This window comes from Plasmodium yoelii (assembly GCF_900002385.2).
Source record: "Plasmodium yoelii strain 17X genome assembly, chromosome: 3".
Taxonomy (NCBI): Eukaryota; Apicomplexa; class Aconoidasida; order Haemosporida; family Plasmodiidae; genus Plasmodium; species Plasmodium yoelii.
The window spans coordinates 598,777-619,695 of NC_036175.2; the positions used below are offsets into that span (position 1 = coordinate 598,777).

Consider the following 20,919-nt stretch of genomic DNA (forward strand, 5'->3'; position numbering starts at 1 on the left):
TAAGATTGCATATCCCAACATGTATGAAATTGCCATGGTCATTTTATATATAACTAATTTGTTTTGATTTTTTGATTTTTTGATTTTTTTTTACATTTTCAGCATGTGCAATTTTTTTAGTTCCCCATTTATTATTACACATTTTGAAGATATCACAATTGTATTATACTTACCATGTGGGTATAATAAAATATATAAACCATTTGCATCTATGTAGACATAATATATCTGGAAAAAAATATATTTAAATTTGCATAGATGTACACATTATATTTTGTGGATAAAATAAAATTTTTTTTTTTATAAATAAGAATTATGTTTATATGTACTTAAACATTTGTTTGATAAATTTGAAATTATATGAATCTAATAATGTTAAGATATTTAAAAAAGTAAAAAAAGTAAAAAATGTAAAAAAAGTAAAACAATTAGAATAATGCAAATTTTATATGTATTCAAATATTTTGAAAAAACATATACATAACGAAATTTTCTAAAAAAAAAAAAAAAAAATTATAAATATTTGAAAACGGAAAATGTGTAAATAATACTTTTCAGAATGGAGCTTCCCACTAAGTACACTATGTGTTATGCTTTTGGAAAGGCAACGAAGTAGAAATTGTAGATGCAGAAATTGTAGATGTAGAAATTGTAGATGCAGAAATTGTAGATGCAGAAATTGTAGATGCAGAAATTGTAGATGCAGAAATTGTAGATGCAGAATTGTAGATGCAGAGCCGTTTTGATAAAAACGAAGGGAAATGTGATAACAATTTTACATAACTTCTCTATTTTGACAGTTATTTTTTTTTAGCTTGTGATAATAAGCTGTCTAAACCAAAAGGGTCAAGAGTATCTTTAACAAATTTGACGGGTTCTGTATTTTTAGATGTTTCAATTTTTTGGAGTGTTTTATTTAGTCTATCTTTTGAGAATTGATATATATTAGCACTAGTTTTATTATCAAATAATGATGTATCATATATTTGGTATTCTTCATTTTCATTTAAATTTGAATTATTATTATTATCATTATTTATGTTAAATAAACTAATATCATGTATATTAGTATTTTTATTAACATTAACTTTGTTTAAAGCTATTTGTTCTTCTATATGTCTATTTTGATAATTTTTAATTTTTTTAAGATTTTTTTCAATTTTATATTCTCTTTCTAATTCTCGTTTTCTATCATTTATAATAGAACTTTGAGCATTTCCTTTTTCTCTTCTAGCTTGAATAGCTAGATTTCTAAGCATATCTTCTTTTTGTTCTTTTTCCTTTAATTTTTTTTGTTTAATTATATTATTACGCATTTTTATTTCTTCTCTTGCTTTTTTTTCAGCAACATATAAATATTCACTTAGATGTGCAAATTTTTCATTTATTTCAACATTATTTAATTTTTTATAATCACTTTGGATTCTTTTATCTAAAGCAATATTATAACCTTTATTATTTTTCCAATTTGATACACATGGAGGTAATTGCCATTCTTTTTCTTCTTCTTTTGTTAATTTTCGTGTGGGTGATCTAAGTATTGGATAATTTGGTGAATTTTTAATGTTAGGAAGTTTTTTATTTTTAAATTTGGATACATCTAATGGGTCTGTAGATTTTTCTACTACTTTTATAATTCGTTCTTCTAAATTATTATTTAATTTATTTTGTGGTATATATCTATAATATTTATCTTCTTTTTTATTATTTATACTATTTTTATTAATTTTTTCATTTATGATATTTTCTATATTTTTTTTTGTATTTTCAATAATTTCCATTTCTTCTTTTTCACTAGGTTTATAAATAGCATCATTATATTTTTCTTCTCTATCTTCTGCTTGTGATAATATTTTTTTTTTTCGAAGTTTTTTTATAGATTCATTAGTTTCGATCATATCTATATTATTATTGTAAATATGTACACTCTCATTAATTAAATTATCATATTTAACATTATTATTTTCATCAATATATTTGAATACTATATTATTTTTTTTTTTTCCATTTAACCCCATATTATTTGGATATTGGTTTATATGAATTTCAGGATATGCACCCCCATCTTGAAAATCAGAATTGCATGAGATTCTAAGATACTGTCTTTTAAGATATTGATAGCATTGTTTTTTTGTTTCATCTTTTGTGTTTATTTGTTTTGGTGATACCTCATTTTCGTCTATATCATACGTTTTTTTTTTCGGCTTTGGGATATTTCTGCCAAGTGAGAAGAGAGAAAAAAATGGAGAAAAAAATGGAGAAAAAATAAACGAAAAAAATAAAAGAAAAAAATGGAGGCAAATGGAGGCAAATGGAGGCAAATGGAGGCAAGTGGAGGCAAGTGGAGGCAAGTGGAGGCAAGTGGGAACCCCCGTTATAGCCGATAAAAATTACCTTAAAAATTCCGTCATTTTTTTCCAAGGATAGCAATTTTAGAAAGCTGCAAAAGTTTCTTCATTTATTTAGTTCGCTATGGTTTGGTCTGCTTGGCTTGGCTTTGTTTGCAATGTGACGAAACAAAAGATTTTGAAAATTCAGATTGGATAAATCTGGGGATAGTTAAAAATTAATATTCCTTTTTCAATAGGTTATTTTGTGGCCATTATAAAATATGGATATAATGTATTGAGCGTTTTTTGATTAAATTATGTAACTATTAATAAATTGGAAATGTTTATTTCATTAGTTATATTTTATTTAAATAAAATAAATGTGGAAAAAAAAATTTAAAGAAATTTTTTTTTTAAAGGAAAAATATTTAGCAATAAAATAACAAAATAAATATAAATATAATGAATTATGAAGGAATATTATTTTATATATTTATTAAAAAAGGTTATATACTTAAGATAATAAAAAAAACGCAAGTATAGAAATATAAATTTAATTTCATTTGGATAATTTTTATTTATAATTTAAACTTTTTTTTTTTTGTCAGTGTTTAGCATATTTAGCTATCCATGAGGGCTTGTATATATTATGTACAATATTTTTTTTGTTTTTACAAATTTAAGGAAAATAAAAGTTAGAATATTTTCGTTTATTTTTATTTGGTTTTTTATTTGAATTTTTCTTATTTTCAAAGTTTTATAGTAAAAAAATATGCGTATATTATGTTATTTAATATGGTAAAAAAATATATGCAATTAATTCATATATACACAACACAAAAAAAAAAATTAAATAAATTAAGAATAGCAAATGGGAATGAAAGTTTTTATATTAATTTAAATCAGGGAGCAAAATGTAAATATAATATATATATAGGAAAATGAACAAAATAAACAAAATGAACGAAATGAAAAACAAAAAAAACCATTCTTCTTTTATAATTGGGCCCCTTTAGAAATAAATATGAAATTATATTTATATGACTCTAAAGATATATTATAGCGAAGTATCGCTGCACACATTTATATAATGCAAATATTATAAGCATTAAATTTTGTGATAATAAATTTGTTAAGTTCTTTGAAGATTTTAGCGTTCTTTGTATTTTCATATCTTTTCAAGGTGTCCCCTCTCCTCTTTTTTATATTCACATTCTGTTAACAATTTGGAATGAATTTAGGAGTAGTCTGAATTAAGTTATTTTTCTACTACTTGAAAAAAAATCAAAGTAGCTGAAAAACCTCAAAAATCGAACTCACCAATGTATACTTGCTTATTAGCTTTTTCAAAATCAAATATATATAAATAATTTTTTTATAATTAAAAAAACTACTATAAATATATGATTGATATTTCTGGTAGCTAATTAATATTTGTTCAATATTATTTTTCTCAAAAATATTAATAAAGAAATAAGTATAAAAAAATAAATACAAGACTATTAAAAATAGTTTTGATTTATTTTTAAGAAATATAATTAATTCTTTTTTTGCAGCATCTCAGACCTTCCTTCCTGTATTTTATTAATTACACAAAATGTATAAAAAAAAACAAAAAAAAAAAAAAAGAAGGAAAGAAAGAAAATATAATTTTCAAGTCTTAGCCCTCTTTTCCTTTTTTTGATTTTTGAATTTTGTGTATGTATATTTGCAGGATTTTTGAGCTTAAACTCATTCCTCACATATTGAATGGGGAATAAAAAAAAAGGGAGCTACCCAGCTAGCCACTTATTATTATATGTACCAATGTATAGTTATGTTCATATTATTTTTATTCAATTTGTTAAATTTTTATGATTTTACAATTTTTAAAAATACTATCCTTATTTTATTTTTCTCTATATAAATAATGTGCACACTTGAGTTATGATAAATTTTTATATATCCTTCTTTTTATAAAAGATTTTCAAAAAGGGGTTGATTATTCATAGTAATTTTATAGCTTTTTTTTGTTTATACAATTTATTCATAATAAATTTAAATGACCATGGATATCTCACTCAGTATTCTAAAAAAAGAAACAAATTAACGAATATATTATGAAATAATATGTAATGTTGTTAGAGTAATATAGGGATAAGAAAAGTATATGTCTATCTAATATATAGTTTAGTTATTGGTAGGTCTGTGATATATATGGATTGACACTTTTAAAATCAAAATTTAAAAAGCCACCGTATATACATTTGTTGTATGAACAAGTTTGACGTTATTATTTGTTTAAAAATATTTAAATAAACATTTAAATAAATACTTAAATAAATATTTAAATAAATATTTTCATAATAACTCTTCGAATTGTTCAATGAATATTTTTTTAGAGATAAAATTAATGGTTTTAAAAAGGATGTAATATGTAGATAGTTAAACATGAGGAAAAGACTAATACAAAAAAATATTAACATGTGCATATATATAATAGGTATATAGGACATATTTCTGAACAGTCAGGTGTAAATAGGGGCATACAATATATTATCGCTTTTTTTATAGCAAAATTATATTTTTTGCACACACAAATGTTGATAAATTAATATGTAGTTAGTCAGTCCCTCTCGCTCTTCTTTTATTCACACACATACAAAGATATATATATAAATATATGAATGGCAATTATTTTATATTTTATATTTTATAAATAATCAGAACTTCTTAGAGGAGTTATAAAACATTTGATTATTATCAAAATCTTTTAAAAATATAAGATCATCATTTATATTTACAAAACATATTTTTGCCTAAATATGAATATTTTGTTTATTATATAACTTTTAATTTGTTTTTAATTTATAATTTTTTTTTAATTTATGATTTTTTTTTAATTTACCTTTAAAAATAAGGCTTAGGGCCTTTTATATTTGCTATTATCATTGGTTTCCCATTTTTTCCTTAATAATGTATAAAAATATATTCACTCTTTTTAACATTAATAAACAAACAATTTTATATTTACTTGGGATTTCTACAAATTAACTCTCATTTTGGAAACAAAAAATAGGTTATTCCAAATTTAAAAAACCAAAACAAACGAAAAAATAAAAATGAAACATAAACATAAAAATAAAATATTAATGTAAATAAAAAATAAATATAAATAAAAAATAAAAATAAATATAAAAATAAATATAAAAATGAAAATAAAAGCGTAGGAAAAAATTTTGATAAAAATGCAAATAACTATAAAGATAACAAGCGAATACAAAAAAAAAAAACCAAATGTAAATATTACCACATATAATAAAGGTGCTTAAAGAATACATACATAAATTGAAACAGTTTGGCTACCTGGATATGCATAAATAGTATGTACAAATATAAACTTATAAAAATAAAAAAAACGAATACGGATTTTACATTCTCTAAATGTTATAGTGGGTTTCGTTTGGAACCCCCTTAGCCATCTGTCGATAATATTAAAAAAAAAAAAAAAAAAAAAAAAAATAATAATAATAATAATGATGAAAAATGATGAAAATGAATACAAATGAATACAAAATGACTACCAAATGAGCATTCTTAATATTTAAAGCACAAAAGAAACATTTTTTATCTTTTAGTTGTAACTGAAAAATAAAAAAGTATAAATATTGAATCGAATATAAGTATGCACGTGTTTATGCATGTGTTTATGTTAATATTAGTAGGGCGTTAAACAATTTTATATATTTATGTCACCTTGATTGTGTTATAAGAAAATATTTAAGGTGATTATTTTTATGATTTTTTGTGTGTTTTTTAAAGGGGGCAAATTTAATAGTATAACCCAAAAATATGTAGGATAAATATATACAACTATAATTGGTATATATTTAAAATATAGATAAATATAATTAGGTATTTTTAAGGTGTATATATTTATAACACATTTATTAATATGTTGAAGGGTTTAATATCTATCTTTATGTATAAATTATTTGGGGAAAAGAATTTTGACATGTATTATGTAAAGTGGCAATAAGTACTATAGGACCATATGGAAAATATGGATATAATATAGTTAAGACATTTATATATCGGTTTTATAATTTTTTAGATATATAGTTAAAATCGGATTATTTTACATTACTATTTTTTTTAATAATTTTTTTAATGTTAAAAATTTTAGTGAACTAAAAAGAGGGAAAAAATGGATAAAAAAATGGATAAAAAATGGATAAAAAATGGATAAAAAATGGATAAAAAATGGATAAAAAAATGAACAAAGACAGTTTCAAATTCCTTAAATTTTAAAAGTATATAAAATGTATACTTGATTACATGCTTTCAATTAAGACGTAAATTAGTTTTATGGATTTAAAATGTGATTATACAAAATGTGGTATGCATATTATATATCTCTTTGTTTTAAGTTGTATAGAGTATATAAATATATGTGTGTGATTAATAAACTGTGAAAGCTTCAAATTAGCATACCATCACATATATAAATTATACATAAGATTAAATATAATTTTTAGTGGGTATAGTATATATAGTGATGTTTTTATTTTGATTTTTTTCATATTTTTAATTAAGCGAAATAAACCAATTTTTGCTATTTTTTATTAAATTTGTAAACTTTTTTTTTAATAAAAAATTCCAAGATTTTTATTTCATCACACCATTAATAGGGATATGTTATCATTCCTTAAGCTAACTATATTATAAGTATAAAATATTTAATTTTTAAAAAAATTGATATTATAATTATTATTATTTATTTTGGAAAAAAACGAGGAGGCGGGTTTTATATTTCATGGGGAAAATAATAATAGTAACAAAAAGCGGAAACGAATTTGCACTTGATATATGATAAAAATATAAAGGGCACAAACAAACATAAGTTGGCAAACAAACATAGTTAGGAATTTTATTTGAGAGTAACGGGCTGACTGGCTGACTGACTGACTGACTGACTGGCTGACTGCATTGATGTGGTATGCCCCCCCTCATAAAATATATTATTTTTTTATGCAAAAAAAAAGAAAAATTATATGGCAGTTTTTTATTATATGCATGAAAAATGAACTAAATATATTTACAAGAAAAATATATAATAATCCACTGTAGTACAATATATGTATGTATATATATGTACATTTATAGTAGTACATTTATAGTAGTATGCATAATTATTCCTTAAAATAATATATGGTACGAAATTTTTCGGTTCAGTCAGAATAAAAAAAGGGATATAAGGCGAGTATTATAATATTTAATTAATTTAAAAATATTCTGATAAATATTTTAGGGAATTAAATTGTGATTTTGGATACAAAAATAAATTATATAAAATTGAATTTTTTATATAAAAATAAATTTGTAAAATTAAGAATTAAATATATAAATTTTTCATAAAAAAAAAAAAAAAGTTACAATTTAAATAATAATAAAACAAATATAAGAATTTTATATATTTTATATTATATAATTAAAAAATAAACATTAACAAAATGGGTAAGTTTAAAGCGATTTTTATTTTTTTGTAAAATATGTGATTATAATTTATTACTTTTATATATATACATTTATTTAATAACGTATTACAATCATGAAACTACATTCTTATCTATACTGTATATTTTAGTGTTTAAAAATAAAACTGTTTATATATATTTGTAGAAGTATATACAATATTGCGAATGTATACTTGACTCTAACTTATTCATATTTGTTATGTATAGAAAATAAATACTACACTGACACTACACTGATATTACACTGATAGTTGTATATATATATATATATATTTTTTTTATTTTTTATTTTTTTTTTTTTTTTTTTTTTTTTTTTTATTTTAGGAAAAGTACATGGGTCATTAGCAAGAGCTGGTAAAGTTAAAAACCAAACCCCTAAAGCTCCAAAATTAAGTAAAGGAAGAAGATTAACTGGCCGCGCAAAAAAGAGACAATTATACAACAAAAGATTTTCTGATGCTATTGGAAGAAAAAAAGGGCCTAACTCAAAAGTATAATAGTTGATACACACATGTATGCATATATATTATATATATATACATTGCATGGATACTTTTAGAATATTTTTTTTTTCCATTTTTTTTTATGGAAAATATTTTTTATGCTTAAATAAAGAGCGATAAAACTGAAATAGTAATATATGACTCATGGTTACAATTATATGTTAATTTGCGAACATGTTTATTTAAAAATATATTTTATGTTTTGACGAAATTGCAAAGAACACATTTTAAAAAATAAAACTAAAAAAGTAATAAATAACTGGGATTATAGCTAGGCATTTTTTAAGTACAAAATTGTGCACTTAAAATAGGGAAAAAATAGGGAAAAAATAGGGAAAAAATGGGAAAAGCATATGTATAGTTAAACGTTTTAATGTTTATTTAAAAAGATGTGTCGACTAATTTTAATTAACATTTTATGTCTTTAGTTGGTGTTATAAGGAGTCCTATAATATGCCAAATGTGAAAATATGCCAATTTTGTGAAAATGTGCCAATTTTGTGAAAATATGCCAATTTTGTGAAAATGAATATGGTATAGTTCTCTCTCTTGGGATATTTGGTTTATTTTGTGAATTCCTTTTTTTTATTTTCTAGCTCAATAAGGTTTTTTTTTTCTTTTTCTTTTATTTGATCAATAATATTACTTTTCATATTTTCTTGGGAATTATTATAAAAATGTAAAGCAAGGACAGCGGACAAAAGTAAATAAAAACTTACAGAAAAAAATGTTATATTTTTTTCAAATGGTAATATACTCCAAGAATTATCTTGATGATTTATAGGATTGTTTATTTTTTTTTTTTGTTTTTCATTTTTATTAACAGTTGAATAATGATTGTGTCTTTTTATTGTAATAAAATTAATTGGGTAAAATTTTTTTTTTTTTTTTTTTAAAAATAATAATGAATTATAATTTTGTATTTTAAGCATATACTTAATCATAGTTTATTAATAATGAAATGTTAGCGCAAAATTAAAACTAAATTTGAATAAACAAAATGGGAAATTACAATCGTATTTATTTAGCCATTCATTTAAGCATTCGTTTAATTAGCTTATTTATTTAATCGTTCATTTAATCATTCATTTAATTATTTACTTATTTATTTAATTATTTATTCATTAGCTTATTCAATTAGCTTACTTATTGTGTGTAAACCGTTTCAACCACTTGAAATAAAACCCAAAATAATATTAGTTGAAAATTAAAACATAACTTGATTTTTGAATTAAACATATATGATTGTATATACCTATTTATATTTGTATAAGTTTTAAGTCATACCTTACTTATTAAATATAAAAAATATAAAAAAATATAAAATAAAAAAAATGCTACCCTAAGTATTTCCATAATTATTTAATTGAAATATGGTCTTAAAAAAAAATAAAAAATTATATAATGTATTAAAAATGTTGTATTATATATATATTAAGGAGAAATAAAAAAAAAAAAAAAAAAAAAAAAAAAAAAAAAAAAAAAAAAATCTTTAATAGTTATATTTGAAATGTGCAAATTTTTCGAGCAAGGATACAAAATTGCAATAAAATGAAAGTGGTGACTAAATTTTAAAACTTGCTAAGACTTAGAATAAAAAAATAAAAAAAAAAAAAAATAAAAAATATAAGAATAGCATAAGACTATTTTCCATGGGGAATTTATTGTTTAAAGGAAATATATGTATGTATATATATATATAAAATAAAAATATAATCCAAAATATTATTTATGATATTTTTAAAAATATTTTAAAAGCATATAAAATAAAATAAATTAAACTAATTAATAAGGTGAGTAAAAAACTTTTAAAATATATATAATAATATTTTTTGCAAATTTTTTTTTTTTAATAATATAATTTTGAGTATATACATTATAACAATATTTGGTGAGTATATTTTTATTTGATATGTGTAAAAAAATAAGGAATTATTTTATTTTATTGATTTGTTTATTCTGATTTACAACTTGTTTAACTCTATGTATATATTTGAGAATTGAAAAATCATTATAAGCTTTATCATTTTATATTATACATATTGATTTGTTCTGTGTTAATATATTTATATTTTTTGTGAGCAAGCAAATATTGTTTTAGTTTCATTTTAATGTTAACTAACTGTTTATAAGTTTTGAGATTAAGAACGATACTCATTTTAATACTGTACATTTTCAAAAATAATATTTCATTATAAGATTATACAGCACGGTTATACTAATAAATGTTAAGCATACAAATCTTTGTGATAAATAACTGTTCTATAAATTTGTGTAAATTTGTTTTTTTTTTTTATAGATGGCAAGTAATAGGAAAATAAATAAAAAAATAGAAACCTTTGATAACAATATAACTAATCGAGGAAATGTCCCAACCTCTATTGCCAAAAAGGGAAAGAAATATACAGTAGGACCCATACTACTTGGAATATTTATTTTTATTGTAATTGGGTCAGGTAATAATTATAAATATGTTTATTTTTTATGCGATTTATAAAAAGTGTCTTATTTTGTTATAAATTTGCAGTTTTATATATATATTTTTTTTTATTTTTTTTTATTTTTTTTTTTTTTTTTTTTTTTCAGTTGTTATCCAAATATTGAATATATTAAGCAAATCAAAAAGTTATTAAAACTGGTATTTTTTTTTGTTCTTTTGTTTAAAATGAATAAATTGTAGAGTCGTGAAGATGATAATAATAAATGAATGAGTTAATAAATTTTATTGTGAATTTTTATCATTGTATTAAGAGAAATATTCATACAATTTTATGTTGTATTTATTTCTCGATTTTTGAAACGGTGTGCATTTTGAAATATAGCTTATAATGCACACGCTTTTAATTGTTTAAACTTATAAATATGAGTAAATGATAAAATTGATAAAATAAATGTGTGTTTACATTAAATGTAAAATATAAATAGTATTATTTTAAAAGATAAAGCTTGTTTTTTAGTTGCAAATGTTCAGTATAAATATGCGTTATTTAAAAAAAATTTAACTTTTGCATGTATATGTAAGGTTGGGTGTGATTTTTTATGTACACAAAATGTGAAGTAATAAAAAATGTGAATAAAAAATGTACAAGTCATAAAAAAAATGTACAAGTCATAAAAAAATGTACAAGTCAACAAAATGTACAAGTCAACAAAATGTACAAGTCAACAAAATGTACAAGTCAACAAAATGTACAAGTCAACAAAATGCACAAGTCATAAAAAATGTGCTTGTGCATGGTTAGAGGCAAGGTAGTTTTTAGTTGGTTAAAAAATTTCGCGTCTTTAAATTTGTTATTTCCTTTTTTGTTAGTTCTCTATATTGTTTGGGGAGATGTATATTTTTTAGTGTAATATTTTCAAAGGCAGTTCTTTTAATTTTAATTATTGGTTGATTTATTTGTTGAAACATTTTTCTAATTTGTCTATTTCTTCCTTCTTTTATGCTAATATTTAATACAGATATTTTTTTAATTTGATTTTGTATTTTTACATTTTCTTCTCTAAGAACTTCAATGAGAGCAGGTTGAGTTTTTTTATTTTTTTTTTTATCATTATCTTCATCTTTTAAGTATACACCATTAGCTAGCATTTTAAGAGCATCCATGCGTACAGGCCCTTCTATATGTATCATGTATTTCCTTACTCTTTCATATTTGGGATGTGTTAATTTGTTTACCCAAGCATATTCGTTTGTAAAGAGAAGAATCCCAGAGGTGTTTCGATCTAACCTGCCTAAACATGCAATATAAAAAGTAAACAGGATAAAAAAGTAAACAGGATAAACAGGATAAAAAAATAAACAGGATAAACAGGATAAAAAAATAAACAGGATAAACAGGATAAACAATTTTTCTATAAAAGGTGAAAAAAAATGTTAGAGTGGCTAACCCACAGACACAATACGATATTTTTGTAATAAATCTTCGGGAAAAATTGAAAAAACAGATTTTCGATCTTTTTCATCCTGATTTGTACATATCAATCCTTTAGGTTTATGTAAGACAATCCATTTATATGAATTATTATTAATATTATAATTATTTAATATATTTTTAATATTTTGTATGTTAATTTTTTTATCATTAACTTTTATTTGATCTTTAGTTATATCTACATGAGTACCTGGATTTATTATTGTTTTATTATTAATTTTTATATTGCCATTTTGTATAAATTTATCTGATTTTCTCCTAGAAATATTATTGTTTATAGAAATAAATTTATTTAATCTTATTATATTTTCATTTTGGTTACAATTTGTTTGTAAAATAGTAAAGGTATTATATTTTTTTATACATATAAATAAAAGGAATAATAAATAAAGGAATAATATATATTTCTTGAGATCAATATTAAATAATATTTTCATTGATTTTTTTTATGAAAATGAAATAGAGCTAGTACTGAAAAAAAAAAAAAAGTTTCTATAAATGTTTCTATAAATGTATACTAAAATGTAATGCATAAAATGTAAGTTTGCTTTTTGTTGATATCTACATACTTCTCACATGTAATTGTGTGGAGATATGACAATTTTTATGAGAAATTGGGGTTTATTTTATACTTGATTTTTCTTGTCATTATATATATTACATGATTATATGTTTGACAAATTGAATTTTTTAAAAATGGAGGAAATGTATGTAGATGTTGAAACGGTATGTGCGTCTATGTTACATAAATAAAAGTGGGAATATAAAAATCGGATTTTTGTACATATAATAATACATGTATATATATATCAAATTATTAGTGGGAATAATTAATTTTTTTTTTTTTTTTTCCCTAAAATAATATTTAAGTTAAAATGAAATATATAAAGTTAGGAGATCAGGGCAATACACCCTTTTTTTAATATAATTTACATGAGCCAATTTTTGAAAAAAATGTTATATGCATACATTTAACTATAACTAGGTAAACATTTTTAACTGCAACGTAGGTAAACATTTTTAACTGCAACGTAGGTAAACATTTTTAACTACAACAATAGTGTATACATTTTTTATTTTATAGAAAATAAAATGAATTGTTATTTTAAAGAGGTATGTAATGGCCATATTAATATTTATAAAACAATTTGGATGGTAATTAAATATATGATTTAAAAAAAAAAATGAGTATTGCTAAAGTATTTAATATCTTATTTAAAAGAGAAAAAAAAAAGTTGTAGTTATGGTGGTAAATTTGGATATATATATTTGCATAGTTTTTTTTTTTTGACAATATATAAAATGATTTTCGCCAAAATATAAAATTTGAAAAATGGGTGTAAAATATGTATATATATATATAAATGGGATATATTGATTTAGGTTTAAATTATGAAAAAAAAACAAAAAAAAGTAATGTCTATGAAAATGGAGATTAAGTGTAAAATTGAATGTTATGCATGTAGTGTCATGATGTTATATATGTATGTGTGTGGTTTTATTTTTTTTTGGAAGCCTTTGGCTTTGTAGCTAGCTTATTTTTAGTAGTATTTTTTTTATCAAGCTTGGCTTTGACTAAAACATCATCATCTTTGTCTTCTTTTGAGTCACTGAAGTCATCCATATCTTCATCTATTTCATCTTCATTATTTTTATAAGATGATTTTTTATCAATCGATTTAAGACTTTTTTTAACAGCATTGGGATCATTTTTAACAACATGAATAGAATTATATTGGCGAGTAAAAGATGCTTTAGTTTTCGAATCTAATTTGTCATATAAATTTTCTTGAGTTGGTAATCTTAAAGATGGTATATTTTCAATTAACATTTCTTTTGTTATATTATATTGTTCCATTAATTGTATAGAATCATTAATATTATTTTTTTGTAATAAAACAATAATTTTATAATATATATAATTAAGAAATCCACTAGTTATCATATATTTTGGATAAACATTAAGTTTATAAGATAGATTAAAACATAATTCATTTAGTAATCTTTTATTTTTATTAAATGTTGATATTTTTCCAAAAGCAGATGGAAAATTGATTCTACCTTGCATAAATGACTTTAAAGATCTTATTCTCATAACCGGACATACACAAGATAATATCGAAAAGTGTGGTAATAATGAATAATCCATAGTTGTTTTTAAATTATATTTAATTTTTTCTGCTAAAGATAAGTCATAAGAAATTTGTGCAAATGTATTCCATTTATTCATAGGATTATTTGATTTATCATTATCATTAAAAATATTTGTATAATTTTCACTTATAAAATATGGTATTAATTCATAATCTACAAAAAACAAATCCATAATTTCTCTTATTTTTAATTTTGATGATTCATGAAAATTTAATAATTTGAGTGTTATTTCAAAAGGGTTTGCTAATGATTGTACATTTTTATTTGAATTATTTATATCTTTTTTTATATCTAAAAATTGTATTCTTTTATATGTTTTAGATAATAATTGTAAGGCATTAAGTATTTGTCTTATATCACCATTTGAACTTTCCCATAATAATTCTAAAGCATTTGGTTCCATCATAAGATTTTCATTTTTACATATTTCTAACAATCTTTTAACTACACTATTTTTATTTGGTGTTGTAAATTTTAGATCATAACATTTATTAGCTAGAGTTCTCATTTTACTATTTTGTCTATCATTACATATACATATAATTGGGCATTTGGTTTTTTCTATTAATTTTAATATAGCGGAACTACCTCCTTTATCACCACTAGACATTCCATCAACTTCATCCATAATAATACACGTTTTTTTCAAACTTTTATTATTTAAAGAGGTAATAGAATAACCTCCTGTTGCCATTTCACTAATTTTTTCAACAGCGGCTTTATTTCTTTCATCAGATGCGTTGAATTCTATAACATTATATCCTGAATCCATAGAAACAATTTTTGCAGTAGTTGTTTTTCCTATTCCGGCGGGTCCACTTAATAATGCACATTTTGCATTTATGTTTTCAAAATTTCCTCTAAACGTTTTAGTGACTTGTTTTTTTAATCCTTTTATACATACATCATCCCAACTTGATAACCATGTTTTTAATTTAAAAACATTTTGTGTATTGCCTACTAAATCTTCTAGTTTAGTAGGCTTATATTTATCTACCCACAATTGGTTTAACACTTGTGGCACCTTTTTCACACTTTGTTCTTGCCCAGTTTTCACACTCTGATATGGCATATTCTGTTCTTGTTCATGTTTAACACTCTGATATGGCCCATTTTTTTCTTGCCCATTTTTTTCTTGCCCATTTTTTTCTTGCCCATTTTTTTCTTGCCCATTTTTTTCTTGCTCAGTATTGCTTTGCTGATTTGGAAACATTTGTAGCAATTCTTCTTCATTTAATATTTTAATTATCGATTTCGATTGTTTTGAGAGTTCATAAGCTTTTTGATATTTTTTTCCTTCACTATATAATCTGCCATCTTCTAAATATTCGCCATGAACAAGATAATGTGTTCTTGATGAAACAGCCGACATTACACTTCCGCCATGTTCTTTAATTTTATTTTGTAAATCATCTCTACTATATGTTTTGAAAACACCGGTAAGGACAAATTTTTTATTTATAAAAGGTAAATAATCAAAATTTTGAGAAACATTAGTTTCATTTTTTTGTAAAATATTGTTATCTTCAGTGGAGATGTGTTTTTTTTTGGATCTATTTTGTTCTAAAAGATCCGAATCATGACTTCTTTCTCGTTTTGAATTAGATGTTACTTTTTTAGATCCTGTTTCTATAATACTAAAATATTCATCAACATTTTCGAGGGGTATTTTTTTGCTTTGGTTATTGGTATTGGAAATATTTCCAGTTTGTTCTTTTCCTGAATTTTTAGAAACTGGTTTAAAATATGAAGATATATCATAATAAGCATTTTTTTTTGATGCATTTTTTTTAAAAATTTGGTTTGTTTTGTTATTAGTAGTAGAAGCACCTTTTGTTAGTTCCTCATCACTTTCATCTTTAATTTCAACAACACTTTTGGCATCTGAATTATTTAACATATTTTGATCCTCATCATCAAACAAGTTACTTGAAATTTTTTTTAAGCGTTTTTTTTTCCTTCCCTCATCACTACTATTATCACTAAATAAATTTTTTTCTTTTGAACTCATTGGGATGTACGCACACACACCGGGCAATAAAAAAGGAAGAAAAGGAAGAAAAAGAAGAAAAAAAAAAAGAGGAGTAAAAAAAAGAAAAAAAGAGTCAAAAAATAGCAAGCAAATAAGCGTTCGCAAATATATATATATTTATTTATATATATATTTATTTATATTAATATATTTATAAAAAAAATATATTTGTTGAGACCCTTTTTGAAAATGCCAAAGGGAGTATTATATAGCCAATTTAAAAGGGCATACTGTGTACATGCGAAATCGGAAAGAAAAATATGCACATTTATTTGTTTAGCATATTATTATACTGCTATATTTTGCTACTATTATGCTATATTATTGCTATTTATTGCTATACATTTATGTGTAATGAGGATTTACTTTTTTGCCATTTCGCCCGATTTAACGATAATGGAGAGTGTAAATTTATTTTGGCATTCCTTTTTTGATGCCTTAAAAATAAAAGGTAAATATTTGATTATTAAAAAGGATGGCCTTTGCATATACATAGCATTTCGTGTTTCCAAAAATAATAATTTTATTATGTCATATTATGTCATTATATTGTATCGTTATTTATATTTTTCATATTTTTAATATTTTATTTTGTTTTATTTTATCACAATTTGGCGAAAACTTTTGAATATGTGTTAATTTTTTTTGAGCGCGATTTTGTGGTTATTTGCAAAAATTATGCGAATATAAAATGTTATTTTCCACATAATTTTTTTTTTTTAATGTTTTGGTTTGGTCTTATTTTTCGAAAGGTATAATTAAAAGGGTAAAGAAATATAATACATGCAAGTATTATTATATATTATATATTATAAATTTATATTTTATCTTATTTTATTTTACTTTATTTTACTATATTTTACTATATTTTACTTTATTTTATTTTTTTTTTTTTTTTTTTATGTTTAAGATTAAAAATCATATCCTTCTTTTTTGTCTAATATTAATGAGATATTATTATATGCATATGCAAAGATATAGTATATATAACTATTTTTATATTAAGGATTTTTTTTTTTTTTTTTTTTCTCTTGACATTATATACAATTTTTGAAAAAAATAAATAACTTATTTACATGGATGTGTTGTGTGCATATTTTCTTATATCAAATAAGAGAAGCTTTGTAAAAAATAATATTTCTATAACATTGAATATGTAGTGAATTCATAATTTTATGTTTTATAAGAGCCTTGAAATAGCAAATAAATGGTGGAGTTTTTTTATACAGTTATTTTGGGGGTCTATACGAAAAGAATAAATGTGAAAAAGAATAATACAACTATTTTACTATAAATGTATATATCTTTTGTTTATTTATGTTTCATTTTATTAGTTGGTTTTAACTATTTAAATATTTTTTTGGAGAATATTAAATAAGGTGAATTTTTTTTCGTTTTTTTATGGGGATAATAATGTATAGTAATATATAATGAATATGTGTGCATATAAATATGAAGAGGTAATAAAATAAATAACTATTGATATATACTGTTTGAATTATGTATTAAATTTGTAAGAGTATAAAATATATGAATTTAAATTTTATCGTATTTGAAGATACATATGTTTATTGAGTTTTTTATTCCGAAAAATATTATTACTGTTGCTATTTGTATAGTCATGATAAGCACTAATTGTAATTAGGTTGATTGTTTTGGTATTTTACGTCAATGTGGTCATATATATATATATATACATGTGTAGACATGTTTGCATAACATTTTTAATACAACTTAATAATTACACACTACAAATAATTTAAAGTAAGGTATATTACTGTTATAAATATAATAATGCGAAGTGTTAACTATTTTTAAGTGCTTTAGTAAATTTCTGTATGTTTTTTTTTCCGTTTTTTTCTCCGTTTTTTTCTCCGTTTTTTTTTCCGTTTTTTTTCCCATTTTTTTTCCCCATTTTTTTGTACTTTACCAAGAGCTTGAACAGTTAAGCTTTTGGAATGTATATATAATAAAAGAGGAATAAAAATTTAAATAGTTTTTTATAAATTTATTTTTAAGATTTTTATTAGTGAGTAAAATTTTTGAGACAATGTAAAAAATAAATTCTCAGAAAAAATAAAGGTTTAATATGCGAAAGGGTGTTAATATTGACTTATAAATATGTATATAAAAAAAAATGAAAAAAAAATGAAAAAAAAAATGAAAAAAAAAATGAAAAAAAAAATATCATTTTATAATTGTAATTAGTATATACCTTTTTATTAAATATAAATTTTATTTTGTCCATTTATAATATGTTTATACAAATAAAATTAACTGTGTAAATATATGAATTGTTATTACTACTATTTGTGATTATAATAAAATGTACATGTTACTATTGCCAATGTAATAATAATACATGATTATGAAAATGGAATTTTATAATTATATAATTATAAAAAAAGGATGTAAAAAAAGGATATAAAAAAGGATGTAAAAAAGGATGTAAAAAAGGATGTAAAAATGTAAAGGTTTTAGAATTATTAAAGCATTAGTCATCCAATTTAATATTATTTTTTGGTTTTAATTATTAGAATTTTCAAAATTTATATTTTTATTTTCATCTTTATCTTTATTTTTAGGGTTTTTGGTCGGATTAGTATAACTTGTTATTAATGCATATATTTGACATAAATATAAAATTATAGAATTATTATTTTTTCGAATTAAATAATTTACATATATTTTTGTAAGACCATAAAAATAAAAAAAAAATAAAAAAATATAAAAAAAATATAATTCCTTTTTTTTGAAAAATTTAAATACATAATTTAATTACAAATTGAATAATAAAAAGAGTGTTATTTTTTATAATTAAATAATTTTACATATATTTTTATAAGACCATAAAAAAAAAAAAAAAAAAAAAATAATATAATCCCTTTTTGAAAAATTTAAATAATAAAAGATGTGAACTATGTACATTGTACTATTATTATAAATTAGTTAAATGTAATGAGTTTGTATTATGTGTATATATGTTTAATTTAAATGCAAAATTTGGTAATTCTGCAATAGTTTTTTTATCTAAAATTTGACTAAGTTTATACATATATATATATAATATATACATACATATATATATAATAAATTAACTCATTTTATGATATAAGCAAAATGAAAGAATCAAACAATAATTTGTTAGTCATGAGTTGCATATCCGATTATAATAAAAATGGTAAATTAGTTGAGAGTGATGGAGAAAAAAATGATAGAGATATGGTAACAAGACATTGTCAAAAAGGGAAACCAAACATTTTTTCTTTTCTTATGAAGATCTTTATTGTGATTCAGATAATATGGATATCTCAATTTTCTTCTGGAAATGTAAGTGTGCCATAATATGTTGACACGTTTTATTATGACACGTTTTATTATGACACGTTTTATTATGACACGTTTTATTATGACACGTTTTATTATGACACGTTTTATTATGACACGTTTTATTATGACACGTTTTATTATGACACGTTTTATTATGACACGTTTTATGTTGACACCTTTTTTATTATTTTGATATTTTTTTTTTATTATTCAGGACGGAATCGTGAATTATGTAAAATGTGAAAATTCCCCAAATTTGAATAATAATGGAATTAGAAGAAACCATAGAATATTAATGGGCAGTTTACTAAAATCACCTTTAAGTTCTAAATATGAAACATTAGAAAAAAATGTAATGGAACAAATTGATAATATTTATAAAACTCAAAGTAAAAGTATATGGACTAAAATAACATCATTTTTTAAAAAAATCGATTTACTTTTTGAAAGAGAAGTTATAAGAATTTTAAAATATATAGAAAAAGAAAAAGAGAAACCAATTAAAGATGGTATCAAGTTTTTTAATAGCTTAAAAGTTTTTTTTAGTGGATTAAAACTTTTTTCAGCACCAATCTTAGCAGCAGCTAATACAATATTAATATATTATTTTAAGCCACAAATAATAAGCTTAACCATAGGAATTGGATTAAATCTTTTGCCAATAGTTACTGCTGCTTATGTAATTTATAAAATATATAAAGTTAATTCTGAAATGCAAAAAGGCAAATTTAAAAAATTTTTCTCTAAATAAATTTAATGACATTTTTATTAAAGAACAAATAAGGTTGTAAACCGAATTATAAATTAAGCATGTGTTATACAACTTTTATAAAAAAAAAAAAAGAAAAAAAAAAAAAAAAAAAATATACATAATAACAATCATCACATTTTGCATATTTAGGATATGCAATTGTATTACTCCGCCCCATTTGAATAAGTTTTTATATTTATTTATTCATTTATTTATTCATTTATTCATTTTTATTATTGTTTTTTATATTAACTTTTTCAAACTCGTGAAGATATTAGCAAAATTCACGGCAAACATATATTACTGTCCATTTCAGTAATAAACTTGGTAAATACCCCAATTTAAAATTTTGTGACATTTATTTGGAAGTT

At 21.6% G+C, this 20,919-nt stretch overlaps 7 protein-coding genes and 3 non-coding genes across 10 annotated transcripts; 3 read left to right on the forward strand and 7 right to left on the reverse strand.

The window, feature by feature from the left end:
- Window positions 1–800: 800 nt before the first annotated feature.
- On the reverse strand, window positions 801–2,411 carry PY17X_0315900 (chromapatatin-binding protein; the record flags this gene model as incomplete). The annotated part of the gene is made up of 2 exons (XM_719990.1): window positions 801–2,217; window positions 2,395–2,411. The coding sequence occupies 2 exons, from the start codon at window positions 2,409–2,411 to the stop codon at window positions 801–803; spliced, it is 1,434 nt and encodes a 477-aa protein (XP_725083.1).
- A 1,077-nt stretch (window positions 2,412–3,488) lies between these two features.
- On the reverse strand, window positions 3,489–3,984 carry PY17X_0316000. The gene has a single exon (XR_004618854.1). It is a non-coding gene; the product is annotated as a ribonuclease P (non-coding RNA).
- A 547-nt stretch (window positions 3,985–4,531) lies between these two features.
- PY17X_0316100 lies at window positions 4,532–4,646 on the reverse strand. Its single transcript, XR_004618855.1, has one exon. It is a non-coding gene; the product is annotated as a Plasmodium RNA of unknown function RUF2 (non-coding RNA).
- Window positions 4,647–5,029: 383 nt separating this feature from the next.
- PY17X_0316200 lies at window positions 5,030–5,109 on the reverse strand. Its single transcript, XR_002696551.1, has one exon. It is a non-coding gene; the product is annotated as a small nucleolar RNA snoR01 (small nucleolar RNA).
- A 2,713-nt stretch (window positions 5,110–7,822) lies between these two features.
- PY17X_0316300 (40S ribosomal protein S30, putative) lies at window positions 7,823–8,343 on the forward strand (the record flags this gene model as incomplete). Its single annotated transcript, XM_022955003.1, has 2 exons — window positions 7,823–7,826; window positions 8,171–8,343. The coding sequence occupies 2 exons, from the start codon at window positions 7,823–7,825 to the stop codon at window positions 8,341–8,343; spliced, it is 177 nt and encodes a 58-aa protein (XP_022811491.1).
- A 569-nt stretch (window positions 8,344–8,912) lies between these two features.
- Window positions 8,913–9,293, reverse strand: PY17X_0316400 (conserved Plasmodium protein, unknown function; the record flags this gene model as incomplete). The annotated part of the gene is made up of 1 exon (XM_719988.1): window positions 8,913–9,293. The coding sequence occupies one exon, from the start codon at window positions 9,291–9,293 to the stop codon at window positions 8,913–8,915; it is 381 nt and encodes a 126-aa protein (XP_725081.1).
- A 1,355-nt stretch (window positions 9,294–10,648) lies between these two features.
- Window positions 10,649–10,982, forward strand: PY17X_0316500 (uncharacterized protein; the record flags this gene model as incomplete). Its single annotated transcript, XM_719709.1, has 2 exons — window positions 10,649–10,805; window positions 10,936–10,982. The coding sequence occupies 2 exons, from the start codon at window positions 10,649–10,651 to the stop codon at window positions 10,980–10,982; spliced, it is 204 nt and encodes a 67-aa protein (XP_724802.1).
- Window positions 10,983–11,605: 623 nt separating this feature from the next.
- PY17X_0316600 (uncharacterized protein) lies at window positions 11,606–12,718 on the reverse strand (the record flags this gene model as incomplete). The annotated part of the gene is made up of 2 exons (XM_719710.1): window positions 11,606–12,081; window positions 12,238–12,718. The coding sequence occupies 2 exons, from the start codon at window positions 12,716–12,718 to the stop codon at window positions 11,606–11,608; spliced, it is 957 nt and encodes a 318-aa protein (XP_724803.1).
- Window positions 12,719–13,779: 1,061 nt separating this feature from the next.
- On the reverse strand, window positions 13,780–16,446 carry PY17X_0316700 (replication factor C subunit 1, putative; the record flags this gene model as incomplete). Its single annotated transcript, XM_719711.1, has 1 exon — window positions 13,780–16,446. The coding sequence occupies one exon, from the start codon at window positions 16,444–16,446 to the stop codon at window positions 13,780–13,782; it is 2,667 nt and encodes an 888-aa protein (XP_724804.1).
- Window positions 16,447–19,587: 3,141 nt separating this feature from the next.
- PY17X_0316800 (Plasmodium exported protein, unknown function) lies at window positions 19,588–20,548 on the forward strand (the record flags this gene model as incomplete). Its single annotated transcript, XM_719712.2, has 2 exons — window positions 19,588–19,797; window positions 20,012–20,548. The coding sequence occupies 2 exons, from the start codon at window positions 19,588–19,590 to the stop codon at window positions 20,546–20,548; spliced, it is 747 nt and encodes a 248-aa protein (XP_724805.2).
- Window positions 20,549–20,919: the final 371 nt, after the last annotated feature.